General features: G+C 33.8%; 1 protein-coding gene across 2 annotated transcripts in view; it reads left to right on the top strand.

Moving 5' to 3' along the window:
- Positions 1–19,764, top strand: part of NCAM2 (neural cell adhesion molecule 2) — a 519,291-nt gene that overhangs the window by 453,369 nt on the left and 46,158 nt on the right. For both annotated transcript variants that reach the window (XM_025872652.2, XM_073891683.1), the window contains exons 13-15: positions 9,554–9,673; positions 12,170–12,291; positions 19,539–19,719. In XM_025872652.2, coding sequence (XP_025728437.1) covers positions 9,554–9,673; positions 12,170–12,291; positions 19,539–19,719 — 423 coding nt within the window. The remainder of the gene's footprint in view (positions 1–9,553; positions 9,674–12,169; positions 12,292–19,538; positions 19,720–19,764) is intronic.

The raw sequence follows: 19,764 nt of genomic DNA, 5'->3' as shown, positions 1-19,764 counted from the left end.
TCATGTAAACTTCAGGTCTTCTCAGGGCGCTAGTTCTTTAAATCCTTGAGAAGTCACTTTTGCCAGAGGAGGTGGGGCCTACAATACTGAGGGAAGGTACAGCAATGGTTTCCCACCTCCTTGTCTGCATCTCTGTGATCAAAAGCAGCAATCAAAATCAGAGCAAGATCCCTGGTATTTGGAGGAGAGTGTCCTTTTTTTATCCACACTGACTTCCACATGCTGTGTGCAGGCCACTCTAGGAACATGTGTGCAGCTGCCTTCTACTTGGCTGGGGTGGGAATGGGTAGCTGTTACTGTCCTGACAGCTGAAATTGACCAAATTTACCAAAATTGACCACAATTTGCCATCCATATCTTCCACTCAAAGTTGCAAGCCTTGAGTAGGCTCTAAGATTCCAACACATTTACATCAGGTAGATTCTGCCAGTACAATTGTTGTTTAGGTAAGGAAACAAGATTCCTGGTGCTTTTAGGAATCCGCTCCTTCCTAGAATCCTTCCCTTTCCATTTCTAATTCTTCATATTCATTGACACTTTATTTTATAGACATTCATTCTTTCAGCTTTAAAATTCAAGATTCAGATGATTTTTTAAAAACTGTCATGAGGGGACACCTGGGTGGCTCAATTGGTTAGGTGTCTGCCTTTAGCTCAGGTCATGATCCCAGGGTCCTGGGGCTAAGTCCCACATCGGGCTCGTTGCTCAACGGGGAGCCTGCTTCTCCCTCTCCCTGTGCTAGTGCTCTCTCTCTCTCTCTCTCTCTCTGACGAATGAATAAAATCTTAAAAATCAATCAATAAATAAATAAAATTAAAAACTTTCATGAGGGCTTCCAGTGGAATTGTTCAGATGAGTCTTTTCAGTTTATATGAAATATTTGTAAATAAATAAATTATACACATGAATATTTAGCCATAGAATTATATGCCTCATAATTTAAATCCTCCAAAAAACATTTTAAAATGCTCTAAGCCAAATAATTTGATACTTTTTAAAATAGCTATCTAGAAATATGTTTTAATAAAATAACTCAAAATATTTACACATAAATTCTTTGTCACAAGTTGTTTAGGGATATGATATCTGTAAAATATGAATGACAAGCATTCATATTAATTTACTTGAAACACTTAAGGTTTGATGGAAAATGAAATACATATATATTAAACAAGATAAAGAAAGGAACATACATGATCCAGAATATTTAGATATAGTAGAATGTTTCTATGTTCTAAAATTCATTGAAAAATATCAAGCAACTTATTAGAACTAATGTAGATGTCTGGGTTAACTACAGAAAAGCGTGGCTTTTTTAGCTTAAATTTTAAGTACCATTATGAGTTTAAAAGATAGTACATAACTTCCTTCAAAAGAGAGAAAAAAAACTTTTTTTAAAAAGATTTTATTTGTTTATTTGAGAGAGAGAATGAGATAGAGAGAGCATGAGAGCGGGGAGGGTCAGAGGCAGAAGCAGACTCCCTGCTGAGCAGGGAGCCCGATACTGGACTCGATCCCGGGACTCCAGGATCATGACCTGAGCTGAAGGCAGCCGCTTAACCAACTGAGCCACTCAGGTGCCTGAGAAAGAAAACTTTTTAAAAAGAAGTGAGGGGGGGAAAACTGCCCAAGTTGCACTTGGTTCTGAATCTTACATTTTAAGGGAATCTCTAAGCTGTCTGTATGGTTTGGTGTGTTGCAATAATAGAGAACATAAATAATAGAGCAAAAGCAGTTTGTTCCTCATTATTTGGAAAAATGGCTAGGAATATATGGGCTTGAGTGGGATATATGAAATAATCTGTTTGATTTGGTTTAAAAAATAAATAAGAAAAAATTGGCCAAAATACACAATAAGCAGAACCAGCTGGGAAATGTCTCTCTTGTGCAGTGAAAAGGCTCAAACTCAGAACTCAGGATCAGATAGTCTGATCTCACTTTGCTCTGAATCTCCATCATCACATTTCTGCTTTTATTATAATGTGCTCCTGGGAACTAAAGGAAAAAATCACTGGGTTGTATTTATCTTATGGTGCTGGGAATTTATGAAGATCATCAGCATGCATTTATGTGGTTCTTTCTGATGACAGGCCAGAAACACATAAGTTAAGTAGAATTTTCCAAGAGACTGTGTTCTCTATTAGTTTAATTAAATCTTAAAAGACATATACAGTATTACCATTTTTGTTAGTTTATCATTTTTAGTTTTATATGTAATTAGTGTCTTTGAGAAAAGAATACTTTTTACTACATTTAGGTTTATGAGGATATCTTTAAATTCCTTTTCCACAAAGGGCTTTCTGTACTCTGGTTTTATAGGCCAGGATACAGCTGTGGGAAGATGCAAGGCTTTAACTCTAAGACAGAATCTTGTTTAAATCTAAGCTTTACTATTTAGTGGCTGGTTGATCTTTCTGAGCTGCCATTTATTTATTTATGAAATGTAGAAAGCAACCAAACTGGACTAGTCTAAGTGTGAAATGTAACACCATCAAAGGGGATTTGAATAATGGATTTTTTTTCTGACCAGCAAAAGGTTTTTCTTGGAGAAATAAATGTGCCTTCAGTGTTCAGCAATACAAGAGTAGGGTCAATAAGTGATAAAGGATACCAGCTATGGATTTAGCAGTGTCCACTTTGGGCCAGCTTCTTTTAAAGTGATACTTTATTTGACATATTTTTTAAAATATCAATTCAAAAACGTTATTGAATTCTTTGCATTCAAAATGTGTAGGTTCGATAAAGGGTGGAGACTCTCTCTCTCTCTCTCTCTCTCTCTGCATATGTGTGTGTATGTGTGTGTGTCCTGCTCAGCAGATTCTTACAGTAAAAACTTCCAACAATAAAACAGCCAAATACAAAAGTAGGGAGCATAATCAATAACTGAGAAAAAAATATGTATGATATTAAGAGGTTATATTTAAGGCTTAAAAAAGGCTTAAAGTTTCTTTAGGCATGGTCGGGGGGTGGCATTTAATTTCAAAAGCTTAACTTATGCTCACAACCCCTGCCAAAAAAACAAAACAATACAAAAAGCTACAGCAACAAAAAGTTTGTAGCATTAAAAGTCTTGTGGGCACAGACATTTTGAGAATTTAATCTTTTATAAGTGAAAAATAATACTCTGATTACCTTTAATCATCAAGAGATTTCGTATTTTACAAAAACCTGTTGTTTTAGACAATAGAAGGAGATTTTCGTAATTATAGATCCATCATGTTTTATGTACTAGATGGGCCCTGAAAAGAAGTATCATTTGAACTTTTCTAGATGAATAATTTTTATATGCTAAGTAATGTATTTGAAGTGAAAAAAGTATGAATTGTTTGTGAAAAAATATTCTTTGATGAAACTCTCCTGTTTTTAAATCAAGGTTTTTATCTAGAGTATATTTCAGAGGAAAGCCATTTGATTTCAAGAGGCAGTATGTACTTCTTGTGTAAAATCTCATGTCAGTTAAAACTCCCTTGTTAAATTGTTAATTTTTATGCAGTTTATACTCATGATTAAAAAGAACATCAAAACAGTACAATAAAGAAAAAATTATGAATTTCAGAAGTGATGAGCTGTGGTCTTAAAATAGTGCCATCAACATACTGTTTTGAGTAAAAGCCCCACACAAACCACATAATAATTTGATTAATTTTTCTATTTTCACCAACACATATCAGTATGAATTATGTATTATACAGAATCAATTCATAAATGTTATATATCTTAAAGTATATATATCCATGCAAGTTATATATTATGATTCACAGAAGATTTTAGGCACTTTTGAAAAAGTGAGATTATATCCTTTTGCAACTAATGGAATCTTGAAACAATATGATTTGTACAAAAATGTATGTTTTACTTTTCAAAAGTAAATGAAAAGCTAGCTGAACTGAGATGATTACTTACATAAACTTCTTAAAACTTAAAGACACTGCACTGGAATAATCCCTCAAATCATTCATATGTATGTAGGGAATAACTGGAGTGAAAGTACTAGAAAACATTCTACGTTATGGATAAAATACACTTGTATTTAAACCTGTTGCAAACTCCTGCAGAAGACAGTCTGATAATTCCTTCTAAAAAAAAAAAATGAAGGGGTGCCTGGGTGGCTCAGTTTGTTAAGCATCTGCCTTCAGCTCAGGTCATGATCCCAGAGTCTTGTGATCCAGCCGGGGCATCTGGCTCCTTACTCAGCAGGGAGCCTACTTCTCCCTCTGCCTGCAGCTCCCCCTGCTTGTTCTCTCTCTCTCTCTGACAAATAAATAAATAAACAAAATCTTTTTTAAAAGAAAGGAATAAAAGATGTTTTTTTGGCTTATTTTCATAGTTTAGAGAACAAAAGCTGAATCTTAGATGAGAACCTTCAGGTCGTTTATTATATTGTCAGATTTATCTGAGGAGATTAACAGCAAGTGTAATTTTGAATGATGAGTCCCATCCTAGGTAAGCTTTGTGATTTCTTGTAGCTAGCTTACATGTCTCATGGTTCCTGAAAGCCTGAATAAGTGGCCTTTCAGGTGGGTGATACAGCATTTCTACATCCAGGGAGTCCTTACCTGCTTACGCTGACTGGCTGGAAAACCCCATCGAGAGTCTTGAGGTTTAAGAGAGCCAAAAGAGCATGGCTCAATTCAATCTCACTTTAGAACTTTGCTCAGCCTAATTATTTTGCAGATATGTAATTTATTTTGCTCCAAGGGTCATAAATATTCTGTAGCTTCTTCTTCTCTTGACAGCTAAAGGGGTGGGATCTACAAGACGTAATCTGAACAAACAAAAACTTACTTTATTAACTCCTTTTAATGAAGTCTGATTCCCCTCTTAAAGGGAAAATGAAACCAGAATTTTCTGTCTAGCAACACTATCTCTGTACTTGCAAAAATAATGTAAAAAGTTTCTGTTTTCCTTCATTTGCTAGTTTTAATGTCATTATTTTTATACAGTTCAATATTTGCTGAACTTTTGCTTTTATAGCCAGGTGACCAAATAGTCATTTATGAAACTCAATTATATTTAAATCAGGCAGAAACATTAAATTAATGAAGAAAACCAGATTCTTTGTAGAACCTATACCTGTTGCCATGTCACAGAAAAATTCATGGTGGTTTATAATTTTCAGAAGAATTGCATTATGATTTCCAAATCATGTTAACTAAATATAACTGTAAAATAATTTATGCTATTTGTCCTTAGAGAACTTATAGTAGTTTGTAATCTAGGTCTGCTTTCACATAATTTTTGAGTTTGATTTTCTAACAAATTATAGGGAAAGAACCCATCCCACACCTCAGTTTGTGGTTCTTTTGTTCTATTGTATGGGCACATTTGGGGAAAAAAAGTCTTCCATTAACTAACTTCATAATTTGAGGTATGAGTCTATTATAGAGTACACAGCCTCTCGTTTTTCAAGTGGTAGTTTGCTTTCAGGCTCTACCTTGGGTATTCAAAAACCCTGTGTTTGGTCCTATGCCAGGAAGTTGTGGATGATTTAATGTATGTATCCTCTCATTTAAGAAAGGCAAGTCAAATTACAGATCCGGGCTTTGCCTCCCCTGAATCTTTTCCTTTCCCTCTTTTTAAATTGGTCCCAATTTATGGAGCTCTTTCTATTGCACACAATAATCCTTATGTTCACACAATGTTAATAAGCCTCATAATAAGGGTTATTATAGCAAAACCCTTACAGGTGGGACTCAAAAATAGACTGACTTCTTGTGTATAAACTTTGTAAAACTTGCTTCAATAGGTTTACTTCCATGCCTCTCCCCTACAATTTTGAAGGCCCTCCACGAGGCCCCCTCATCCACTTTACCTTTGAGTGTTGTAGCCCAGTGCTCTAATAACAGTTCAGCCAGTATTTAAGCTCTCTGCTCCTCTCCTCCGCAAACTGCTCTGCTGCAAAATTCAGTCAGCGGAGGGGAGAGTCTGGACATGGAGAACAGAAGAATATGAGGAAACTTGATTCTGAGTTGATTATAATGTAATTAGAGAAATGAGTTTCCCCTTGGCAGAGATAGAGGGACAACTCAAACCTCCTCACAAGCCCTGTGAAATGGGAGAAGAGGAAGAATGCCGACCGTTTAAGCCAGAAAGAGCTTTCACTAGAAACATTCAGATAATCCAAGTAAAATGTGGAAGATTATTATTATTATTTTTTTTTTTTACGGAGAGGAGGGAATTGTTGTTTTAATTGTTTAATCTAATAACCTCATTTTTCCTTCATTCGGTATGCTCTGATACTTTGCTAGGTCTATCATCCATTTTTAACCTAAAAAGATGAACCGTCTGATCTCCACACTTTTGATTTACAGATGATTTTATTTACAATTAAAATTGTGTGATTTGAATTCTACTGATTTTCTTGCTGAGTTGTATCAAGGCAAACAAATGAACAGAAACATTACCAATTGTTCTCACCTACAAGGCTGAGTTACAGTGTATCAATGATCTTAAAATGACGGTATTAAAGAGGGCACATACTGAATGGAGCACTGGGTGTTATATGCAAACAATGAATCATGGAACACTACATCAAAAACCAATGATGTAATGTATGGTGATTAACATAACATAATAAAAAATAATTAAAAAATAAAAATTAAAAAAATAAAAATCACTAAAAGGAACTAGAAACCAGATCCTAAAGACCTAGAGAAAAAAAAAATGATGGTAGCAGTTGCGTCTTTACATCATAGAAATATGGAGAGGCATAGCACCTAGCAAAGTTGTCTGAAGCAGGAAAGGCATCTATCACAATCTCTCCTATATCTGTGCAAATGTTAATATTTATGAATGAGTATCTAAATACAGAGTATTTTTGCCATTAAACAGAGTCAAAAGATGAACAACTTTTAGACTATCAATTGCATTATCTCAGTCTCCATATAATATCCCCATTTGCATAGATCAGTGATGTGTGGTGATGATTATTTCACAGAACACAGATTATGTTATCTATACCTTCTTTCAGTTTGTTTTTCTACTTTTGTTTCTATGAACTTAATAAAAGTGTCTTCGTTGATGAGTTGGGAGACTCACTCAGCCCTGAGACGGTAGGATCTCAGTCAGTGGTGGAATCGGGCTCAGAACCAAATAACTTCCTTCATGATTTTAAAAGCATGCATCACGACAGGGTCTTCTTGCAAAGGTTTTTGTAGTCAGTGTAATACCTGCATGAGTCTAATATGTCCCCATGCTACATCAAGCCATTCCCTATTAGGGTAAAGGAAAGGGCAATCAAACACCGACTGGTTCATGACATCACATTCAACACTGACTGGTCCGTGACAATATTGACTGTCCAAAGGCTTAAGCATTTTTATTATAAGACCTGAAGAACAAACACGCTTTTATAAAGCTTTAAAAATCTCTGCAGAACAGTAAGCCTATTTCACATTGACTTTACATTTGTTATATTTGTTTACTGGCAAATTGATAAGATATGATGACTTTTAAGCTCTTGAAATTCCTTGTTATACTGACCTTGAACAGAATCTTTCAAGGACAGTAGGATTTCAACTTCTCAGCATTTTAGCTTTCTAACTTTTCATTTGATTCCCTCCTCCCATTCCTTAATCTGCATGATCTAATGCACTAACCTCTCAGTCATAGCTATTTATTTTTCTTGGACTGATATTATATATACATTGATTCCACATCATCAACCAACTGGATCTGGGTTTCCTGAAAAAGCTTACAGGTTGTTAGCTTGTCAGCAACACTTGGATTAAGCTTTCATATTCCCATTTATCCTTGTAGCTTCTAGTCAGTTGGATATCCCTGCCCATCAGTCTTTCCCACATGGCCTCCCTTAACTTTGACACCAAGTATTATAATCTGAGGCTTTGACAAGGCAATGTACTCTCAAAAACAAAGTCAGTTTTCTTACGAGGTAGAGAAACTGAGAAACACAAATGTCGGGTTTGCCAACTGGAAATATATCCTTTTGCTGGTTTTAGAACATCTGTAATGTATTAAATAAAGTCTGGTTGATATCTGGGATCCTTTTTTGCCACTAATAATTATCTGATATATATGACAAAATATATCAGATATGTAAAATGTATATGTAAAATGTAAAATATATATGTAACTTTTATATATTTTAAATTCTACATTTTAGACAAAGAAAACATCTTTACCATGCATTCAGCAACTTTTTTCTTTTCTGTAGTTCAGTAAGCAATTCAATGAAATTAAACAATTATAATAAAAAAGCTAAAGAGATGTCATGATAATGAATATTAGGGAAAAGTATGAAACAAAAGGAAGTATCAAAACAAATTCATTAAGTATATTCATACATGTGGAATGAAAAATATTACCTAAAGAATCTATATTATAATGCAATTTACTTTTCAGAAATATGCTGATAAATCATATTGTAATTTTATTGAATGTACCATCTTTAGTCATGGTTCATATAAAACAGTATCTCTACAGATATGATCCTGGTTACCTATGATTTAAACTTTTATTTTATGATTGATTATACCTTGTATTATGAGTCGATCATTTTACTTGGGTTTATTATATAAGCCAAACTTAATTTCTTTCTGATTGTTTATCAAGGCTTTACCACTTCCACTAGTAAATTTCTGCACTATTTTTTTTAAAGATTTTATTTATTTGACAGAGAGAGACACAGTGAGGGAGGGAACACAAGCAGGGGGAGTGGGAGAGGGAGAAGCAGGCTTCCCGCGGAGCAGGGAGTCTGATGTGGGGCTCAATCCCAGGACCCTGAGATCATGACCTGAGCCGAAGGCAGCCGCTTAATGACTGAGCCATCCAGGTGCCCCAATTTTTGCACTATTTAGCAAAAGCAGTAAGGCTGGAGGCATCTATGGAATTTTGTTGGCTTCCTCCAGAGGAATTTGTAAAGATATGATATTTTAAAGCTACCATTGTACCAAATTTCTTTGGCAAATTGAAGAGGTTGGCATGACCCAGGAGATGTTTCTAATAACCTTCACATCCCTGTACTTTTTCAGATTCTCTCTTCTTAGTGTCATGTTGGATCCAGGTCTCATAAAGTATAGAATTAAAAAGAAATTCAGAGAAAAAATACAGGAGGTGACAACCTTCAAACCAGCATTAAAAATAATTTGATTTGATTTGAGATTATCAAATAAATGATCTATTTTGGTTGTAAAGTCAGCTTTGTGACACTTTTCCACCATGAAAGAAACACCTTATACCTGAGGCCAGAGTTCTATATATTGAATTCGATTTAAAGTAGATAAAATATTTGGGATGCATACAGTAAGGATGTTTTATTTAGATCATTCTTATTTCTTCAATATATTGTGAATGTATCATAAAAGAAGCTATTAATTTTCTTCTTTGGAAGTTACTGTGTGGAATCAGAAGGCTAAAATAGAGTGAAAAGGGCAGTGTTCACAAATCATTATCTTATACGTATTTTCTATTTTTTCAGGTATCTTCTGGGAAGATTGACGGTGAAATTATTCACTCAGCTTTGAAATAGGTTGTTTTGTTTACTTATTAAAATATATTAACCATAGACATATATATACTATTTTTCGTCTTCTAGCAATGGTTGTTTTGAGCAACCTGGAACCAAATACGACTTACGAAATCAGGGTTGCAGCAGTAAATGGAAAAGGACAAGGGGACTACAGTAAAATAGAAATCTTCCAGACGTTACCAGTCCGTAAGTAATTATCTCTGTTTTGCTCTCTGTGGCCATTCTCTTCATTTGCAAACTTATGGGATCTTAAAATGCACGGAGGTGTTTCAACACTTTGGGGAAGTGAATTAGGTCTTTGTTGAATTGGTTTCTGAAAACAATGGCATCTAAGTATTTAAAATTAACTCTGCTCTGGAATGAGACAAAAAAGAAAAGGTGCAGTACAATAAATACAGTAAAACTGTCCTCAGGAAATTGTCCTCATCAGGAAGGTGTCCTACTCATTAACAGTCTGATTAGTTAGATTATAGTGCTCAGACCATGGTCTGTGAGAGAGTAAGAATAGTGACTATGTAACATGTCCAATATTTCATTCTTTTGATGACACATGACTCTTGCCTTTATCCCATAGATTCTGTAGGGCCTAAGTGTGAGAAAAAGGCACCACTGAATTAATCCATTTTCATGGTGACTGCAGAAGATTAACTATTGTAGCCTCATCTCTGCTACTGTCCTCTTTTGGGGCATTGTAAGGCAGTTGAATTACATAAAGTGAAGATAAATTTGAAAAGACTTCCATTTCCTTTATGTTGAATAAATTATTTGACAATGTAAGAAATTTGACTGTGACCCAAGAAATGCTGTTATAAAATCTGTGCATCACCCTGCTTGTTATATACAGCTAATATGACAAATTGGCTACAATAGAAACCATTATTTTAATCAATTCCTTTTTGATAGAATTTACATTTGTTCTGAACTTTCTTTTCAAAGGAAGTAGCAGCTGTAATGGAATCACAAATTTAGTATATTGTAAAGGTTAAATGTAGACATAAATATTTGAAATGTATATGTTAAAACATTTGTAACTGAAAATACAGTTCCTGCTATTATCTCAAATGTTATTATCAAAATAATATTACAATATTATTAAATGAATTCATACTCTACAACACATACATTCTAAAATTTAATTTAGAAGTGATATTAATCTACCTGAATATAAAATCCATCTTATCATTAGATTTTCCCACAATCTAAGTCTTTTTAAGAAATTATTATACTGATTTTATAGACATTTTAATTCATTTATCAAAAAAATGTTATATTGAATACAGATCATGTCATATCATAATATCTGCACACTAATGTAATTAATTTTAATGAAGAATCACTCCCAAATACCTCTATTTATTTTGTTTCTATATGGCTCTAGTATACAAGGCTATTTTATTATATACTTGCCCGTCACCACACCCCATTGACATATTTCCTTAATGATACACCTTTTCTCAAATAAACTACTCACTTCATATGGTTATAAACACCATATTTAAAAAAGATAACCTGCTGAGAAAAAAAAAAAAAAACAGATTCTCCAAGTTTGGAGGCATAAAATCCTCTTCACTCTATTCTGCTTAGTTTGTCTTGACATTCCTCTGAGTAGACCCATACTACAAGTTTCTGGAACCTGGCAAACTAAAGCATGTCTCCTGAAAGTTCCTTAGTATTACTATATTCCTATCTATAGAGAATTGGAGAAAAAAAGGTTAGAGGATGACAGTGCATGCTGAAGGACATCACATAAGTGACACACAGCAAGAAATTCCCATTCCAAGTTGTCAAGCAGTGATGGCATCCTTCACATATTACATTTCACTAGATCCCTGTTCATATTAAATATGTAAGCATCTTTGTTATAAGACCACCTCCATGGGAAGAATAACATCAAAGGCAAATATGTTCATGAAGTTAGAAGAAAAAATATATATTGGAACACATATCTATTGGTTAGTTACTACAAAATTTCTGTATTCAAATCTGCATCTAATTTAAAAATACTTATTAAGGGGCACCTGGGTGGCTCAATCGGTTAAGTGTCCAACTCTTGGCTTCGGCTCAGGTCATGATCTCAGGTCCTGAGATCGAGCCCCACATCAGGCTCTGTGCTCAGCATGGAGTCTGCTTGAGATTCTTTCTTTCCATCTCCCTCTGCCCCCCCCCCGACGCATGTGTGCTCTCTCTCTCTCAAAATAAATAAATAAATCTTAAAAAAAAAAAACACTCATTAAAGCAGATATGTATGCTAAACCATCATCTTTCTTGGTAAATATATATTCCATATAGTTCTATAACTTAATATGTTTATATTAAAACATGTACAAAATGTTTACAAAAATTTACCTTAATAAATAGGATTGCACACTATTAATAACACAAGAAATAAAGTTTTCAGTTGTATAATGCAATACTATTATCAGAACATTTGCATATCAGTATAAATAATATTTTGGTTCTCGGGTGTCACTTCTATATTTATGTAGATTTATGAATACTGCTGTTTCTTGGGGAGAAAGGATCAGAGGTTTTATCACAACAAAAGGCAAATGGAAAATGGTAAATTCAAGATCACATCTTTTTTTTTTATTATTACATGACGGTGTTCTCTTTATTAGAATGCAGTTTCTCCAGGTATCTGAGGTGTGTGTAAAAATCAAGAATGTTGTATCGCTTATTTAGGTGAACCAAGTCCTCCATCCATACATGGGCAGCCAAGCAGTGGGAAGAGCTTTAAACTCAGTATCACCAAGCAGGATGATGGAGGGGCCCCTATTTTGGAATACATTGTGAAGTATAGAAGTGTGAGTACATTTTTATTATCATTTTGTACAATGTTTTCAAATTGCATTAAATTTGCATTGAATTCATAGACATATTAGGCATGTATGTATATTAAGTAACAATGATAAACAGTTCTTCTAGAAATTCAAATAAGTTAAAGTGTTAAGTATAATAACAGAAAATTTGGAGTAATTCAAATTTCCATAAAGATGATGAAAATATTTTAATTTTTTATGTAGTTGATATGGCTTAGTCTTAGGTTAAAATTTGTACAAAGTTTTATTTTCAGTAAATTTATATCTTCCATTTTTTCCCTTTTCTCCCCCGCCAAACTAATAATAGAGGTGCCCTATTTTCATCTATTTATTCAACATCTATATTTCCCCTACCAGTAAAAGAAAGTTTTAGTCCCTTCTCAAGTCCATCTTCCTTCTGTCTTGCCATATCCCTCCTCTTCATTTCCAATCCCCAGGCCTTTCTAACTTGAAAAGGTGCTAGAGGATTTGTCTTTTTTAAATATGATAATGAAAATAATTGTTGCATAATTAAAACATAGATACAATTGACTGATAATCAATTACTGTGTTACTGCTCTCAGACTTAATAGCTTTTTGGGATGGAACACTGTTTTAGTAGCTGAATTTTAGGCTCCTATGGCAAGATTTATAAAAGCAATTCCTCTCCACCCTTTGTACTTCAAGGAAGGCATTTCTCCCTCTTGGACCCTATAGATATAAATATAAACCATTAATCAAACATTGGTTTGAAGGGGAGTTGGAGACACAGTTATGGAATGAATAAGTCACTGGTATAAAAGAGCATTAGGAATATAGTCAATGATATTGAAATAGAGATGTGATGTATTTAGAAAGATGGTGCTACACTGGTGGTGAGCACAGCATAATGTATAAACTGGTTGAATCACTATGTTGTACACCTGAAACTAATGTAACATTGTGTGTCAACTATACTAAAAAAATAGGTACTTTTTAATGGGAAAACTAAACCTTACAGAATGTGGGTGATTTGGTGGGCATGGGGAACAGATATCAGAACATAAGACTTTAAAATCAAAACAGTTTTGCTGCAGTAAGTGTTGAATTAAAATCTGCCTGTGGAGATTATACCAACCCCTCGACTCTCTCATCTCACTTCAGTTGACTAGCTCTGTGCGTCCCAAGTACAGCCATTCTGACCCACTTTATCTTTACCATATCGTTTATGGTATGCCTTCTACTTCAACACATTGAAATAATCTCTGTATTTCTATTCTTTTTTCTTTGCCTTCCTTCTCTGCCCTCTTCATCCTACAAACATCATGCTTTACAGGGTTAATAGGAAATTCCATGATTCAATGTAAATTCTATGAATGTGGTCAAACAAGAGCAGATCTTGGGAAGGAATAATTTTCTCCACATTTTATTTCTCAACAGATTAGTTCTTCATGTTTAAAAATTTGGATGGCGTAGCCAGGTGATGGGTAATGAGGAGGACAAGTGTTGTGATAAGCACTGGGTGTTATATGCGACTAATAATCATTGAACACTACATCAGAAACCAATGATATACTATACAGTGTCCAACTGAACATAATAAAAGAGTCAAACTTGGGAAAAAATAAATAAAATTTGGATTTTAAGATTTGGAGGCTGTTTTATGGCAGTCTTTGCTTTGATATTTGTACTTGTATTGAAATAGTTACAATTTCAAAAAGGTTTTTAATCATCTGTTCTCTTTATGTGATTTTAAGCCACTTCATCTATTAGTTGCTCAAACTGCATGAATTCCATAGTGGAGTAAAGTACAATTGAATAACTTGAAAAATTATTTAGCGATATGTGATGCATTTTTTAATTGTATAACCTCTATGGAAAGGAAATAGGGGAATTCAGAAAGTAAGCAACATCATAAGGATTTTAAACTTGATTGCTTCTTTGACCCTATCTTTCAACTCTCCATGTGCATGAGACTGTATGTTTTACCATCTAGGAACAACAGAATTGAGATAATATATTCCCTATGTGAGTGTTGATTGCTAGCAGACATTGAATCTAAGTATTAAGCCTGAATTTCACCAGGATGAGGAAAAACAAATCATATCCTAATATAGAGAATGTGTAACTTAATATAGATCAGGAAACACATATAGAGCACCTGATTTTGTTCAGTTACACATTAAGAAGACAGAATTTATGAGAACAGAACTAGAGTAGTAAAAGAATAGATGTCTCTATGCATTCTTTGTGAAAATCAATGTCTCTAACAATAAATCAGTAGGATTAAACCATGTATTTGGAGAATAAAGACAAGCTTATTAATTTCATAATGTATATGGAAAAATGAAAGAAATTATTTTATGTACAGAATATTTTACATCTACTTTGTGTTGTAGAGTCAATGTAATTCCATATAATTAAATAAATAGTCTTTTTACATGCTTCCATGAGTTTTTCACCGCTTTCTCCCTAATTTGATGATAGCTGTGGGATCATAACTATCACTTAGTGTTGGCACATTAAATAAGTTTCCTGAGCTAAGAAGGACTAAAAAAAAAAAAAAAAATTAGCTGCTTAAAATCAATTGTGAAGAAAGTACTTTAGGGACTAGCAACAGTGCTCTAGCATACGTTTCTGAGTCTTAATTGATCTTCTTAAGCTATTTGGAGTCTAGAAGGCTGTATCTTAATGGCTGTAGGAAAAGAAAAGATAATTTTAAAAAGGGTCTTAAAATAATACATATGTAAAATTGAGTTCTTGTTGTTGAGATAACTTATTTTCTAATTAATTATTAATAATAATAACTTATTTTCTGATTTACCTATGTTTAGGTGGGTGCACTGAAATTTATTTAAAGCCATCAGTATAAGTTTTGAAGCATTTTCAGATAATAACTATGGACATTAAAGAGTCCTAAGCTTTCTGATAATTTTCTTTGCACTAGTGAAGAGGATGATTATTCATTCTGGTATTGATATCTTCAAAAATACTATTTGTTGTCTGGATAAACACATCTAAGAATCAATGAATAAATGAGTCTGTGTTGAGCAATTATATATATAATTCTATAATTAGATTAATAAATCTAAGAAATAATTAATGCAAGAGAAAAAACACTTGTACTGGGTGAATTTTTATGGGTTGTGAGAACACAGAAGGTGATGGATAGGAAAAATTAGATTTTACTTTTCCCAAAGAGATATGTGAGTGATGGAGCCTAGGAAAAATTAAGTAGGATCCAGTTTACAAAATTTTACCAAGCCTCAGGATATGGAACAAAGGCAATTTGAATCAGTTATGATAATAGAAAGAAAGAAATCAGAATTTGAGTCAACTATACTTCAATTAAAAAGAAAAAAGTTAGAATTTGAAACTTTACTAAAATCCTCCAAATCTTACATCTTTTGAAATCACAGTGGAGTGTATGAGTGTGTGCGTGAGAGAGAGGGAGAGAGAGAGAGAGTGTGTGTGTGTGTATATGTGATTGCTAAATCACCTCTCTGATATTCAGAGTAATAAATGGAGCCGTATTTAAGATGATGTTGAACATATATTCCCTGAAACTTCAAAAAGGATTAGTGAATTACTTCTTATAAATAAAAGCAGTCAAGGAGTCCTCTACAAATAAGAAAACCAACACTCCTTTCATCTCTTAGCTCTCCTCCCTATATGATGATAGCAAATATTTCCTCATATGCTGGTATTATGATTTTAAAATAACTGTTAAGGAGAGCTCTTAACTGTCATTTGGCCCTGTTATCTATTTTCTGAGAAAAAGGATTGCTTAAGAAAAGCTATATCAAAGCAAAATGGCCATTTTTCTTTTAGTAGCTGCCCTTCAACATTTAATTGGCTTATTAATAATAGCCCTATTCAGCAAATCATCTCATTAAGTTACCTAGGGGAACATTTTGCAACCAGATTATCTTAAATCGTTCCCTAGGCATTCAAATTCTGTAAATTAGGCACTCTACAGATGCATAATTGAGATTTTGATACCTAGGGGAGTATTTGGTAACACCCACTTTAATTTTTTTTTCCTATTCCCTAAGAATAGCAATTAAGGGATTAAAAAGCCTCCTGTCTAATGTCGAATGGAAAAATGAAATTGACTAAATGGGGGGAAATATTAGAAGTCCCTTTGGTTCCTTATGCCATCAGTCCAACTATCTAAAATGATGGAGGGGCTTTTAATTTATCATGTTAAGAACTTCAACAATTAAGAGTTAAATGATGGGTAATTCAGAATAGACTATCTACATGTCTTGTGCTTGTCAGGAAGTTTCACTTCAAATGCTCAGTTCCCAGAAATAGTATTTTTGGAGGATTATGTGAAGGACATGAAATCTCTCCTTCACTCTGAAGAATAAATTTTGTCCTGGGGTAATCCAGATCTCAGCTGTTGGTTCATTTTCTGGCTCTTTCGCCCATATCTCCACTCAGATCCAAAGCAAAACTCAACTCTGGATTTTCACCAAGGTATTCTTTCTCATCAAGCACTTCACAGTTGCTTAGGACTTCTGGAATTATTGGGATAGAAGGAAGGCCATAGGGGCAACTCTTTACTGCTTCATGTACCCTTTGTCTTTATCTAATCTTTCAATTCTCCTGCTTCTTACCCCCTCCTTCCTGTAGATGGCCATATGTGTAAACACAGTATAGAACATATCAGATATTTATGTTCTATAGATTTTATTGTGTCTGTATATGTGTATATATTGTGTCTATATATGTGTGCATGTGCCTAAACACATATACACATATAGACACAATAAAATCTACATATACACATACATATACATATATACATTTAATATATCATCTAAGATTGTTTTTGAGTAAATATTTTTAAGCTTTAATTTTTTTGTCAATACCTATAGTGTTGTTACATTTACTGAAAACAATAAGACCATAGTGTGTATCTTTCTGTCTCCCAGTGTTGGTACACCTTTCTGAGATTTTCAGTCATTGTGCTTACTTTTGGATCTAAACCTCCGTGGAAGAATCACACTTTTTCATTAACTAAGTCAGGAAAAATGAAAAATGGCACTGGAGTTGATTATTTCCAATGAGGGTGACATCACTTCCCCAGAGACCTTCTGAGGCCCTGGACTCTCCTAAGTTTCCCTGTTTTATGCTCCCAGAGCATTCTTCATTTTTCAAAGAGCTCATGTCTTTCTTCTGGGCTGGTGTAAACTCCAAGATGAGCGTATTGTACATGTCCTGTTCACTATTGTGTTCAGAGTTCTAGAACAGCCCCTCTACCCAATAAAGGTGGAATGAATAATTGATGGATGAATCGATGATGAAGGAAGGTGTTGGGAAAATCATGGCTGTTCGGTACAGCTGTCCCAAGCATTTCAAAAGTGCTCCTCACTTCCTTTCTTAGACTTAATAATCATTTAGTGATGTAGGCAAGTTACAAGCATTCTGGCCCAAACTGTGCGGTCTTCCAATGGCCTTTGAGTACACCTCATAATACATTAAATAGTACTGGACAACAATTTATAAACTTAATCGATTTATAAGTTCAAAAAGCAAAGGAAATATCTCGTTTATATGATAACTTTAAGTGCTTTTCCAAAACCCTTGGCTTCATAGCATTAAGGGTGCTAATATGTTTTAGTTTTATTTTTTTATTTTTATTTTTTTTTAAGATTTTATTTATTTATTTGAGAGAGAGAGAATGAGAGATAGAGAGCACGAGAGGGAGGAGGGTCAGAGGGAGAAGCAGACTCCCTGCCGAGCCCGATGCGGGACTCGATCCCGGGACTCCAGGATCATGACCTGAGCCAAAAGCAGTCGCTTAACCAACTGAGCCACCCAGGCGCCCCCCCTATGTTTTAGTTTTAGATGAAATATCAAAACAGGCTAACTGATACCTCTGTAATAAAAATTCTATGTAACCAAAAATAATTAAGTAGGAAAATAGAGTAATAGTATGGTATCAAAATAGTAATGTCTTCTTGTCTCCTTTTAATGGACACTTCATGTTTGTAGTATCATCAATTTAATGCAATCATGCCTTTAACATCCACAATTAAATCTCAGAGAATAAATCCTAAATTTTCACCATAGATGCTGAAAACATTGTTATGCTTTATAGTCAAAGAAACATTGTAAAATATTGACTCAACATAAGGTAATACTGGGCTGAGCTCTGAGGTTAAAAAGGATTGATCTCTCTGTCATCTATCTATCCATCTATCTCGCCAGGCTCTAATTTACTTATAATTATATCTCTGGGAAATTGAGATTGGCAATTGCATCATTCCAGAAAAATATTATTTTATTTTCATATAGTTATTATGGAAATAGGCTCTCCTTAATAATAGTTGTCATTTGTTAAGTGCTTAGGATTCCTAAGGCCCTGGACTACCCAGAGTACTTGGTTTTCCTCATTGCTGCCTCATAAAAGCTGACAGATACAGCTGTTGCTATCATTTCTGTAATAGACATGAGAGAAACGAGGCAAAGAGGTTAAGGAATGCACCAGTGTTTAAATGGTTAACATGGCACAGCCAAATGTTCACATTGTTTAGGATAGTTTGAGTCATTTGTTCTTTGTTAATTTTAATTATAGTATATTTTTCAAATAAAAGTTAATTCAAATATATGATCTAAAGCATTTATTTTAGAAAGAGAATCAGGATTTAAGTGTAGATGTTCAAGGATAGCATAACACATTTTATTTTCTGATGCTAAGAACATTTTTAACAGGTAATATTTTTTCTTATATGTTGTTTTATTATGAGTCTAAAACATCAGAGTAATAAAAATACTCATTGTAATTTAAATCTGTAAAAAATATCCAGCCTCTATTTGCAAGACATTTTATCTCCCCTTCCCCCCACCTCAAACCTTAAACAATAGTCTCTGGCAATTATTTTAATGGACATACTAAGCGTTTTCTGTAAATTATGTTTAATTTTTTCTGTCCACATGACTATTAATAATCAAAAAATGGCCAAACAGCAAAATGATATCTGTGAAATAAAAATAAATTCTTAATGAGGGTAAATTATCAGCCACTGAATTATCAAAAATTAATTATGAAATCATTCTTTTGCTAAAATTTAAAAAACATTACATTCTTATGGACAATTCTTAGAAATGACTACATTGGTAAAGCAACTTTCTTTATCCCTGTAGATGATAAAATATCCTTTCTTGAAATTAATAAACACACTTTTCCTACCTGAAGATAAATTATATTTTTAAAAAATCCCAACTTCAGTGTATTTACAAAATATATTTGATTGCCTCTACAGAAAGATAAAGAAGATCAGTGGCTAGAGAAAAAAGTGCAGGGAAATAAAGACCACATTATTTTGGAGCATCTACAGTGGACAATGGGGTATGAAGTTCAAATTACAGCTGCCAATAGATTGGGATATTCAGAACCGACAGTCTATGAGTTCAGCATGCCACCAAAGCCGAACATTATTAAAGGTAAGCAAAACTATCTGCTTTCTTAGGCTGGCAATAAATATGATA

The sequence above is a fragment of the Callorhinus ursinus genome, unplaced genomic scaffold, assembly GCF_003265705.2.
Source record: "Callorhinus ursinus isolate GAN/ISIS: 27379988/994484 unplaced genomic scaffold, GSC_fseal_2.0 scaffold1, whole genome shotgun sequence".
Lineage (NCBI taxonomy): Eukaryota > Metazoa > Chordata > Mammalia > Carnivora > Otariidae > Callorhinus > Callorhinus ursinus.
Note: the sequence above shows the minus strand (reverse complement) of the source record. Positions and strands in the feature narration are given on the sequence as shown.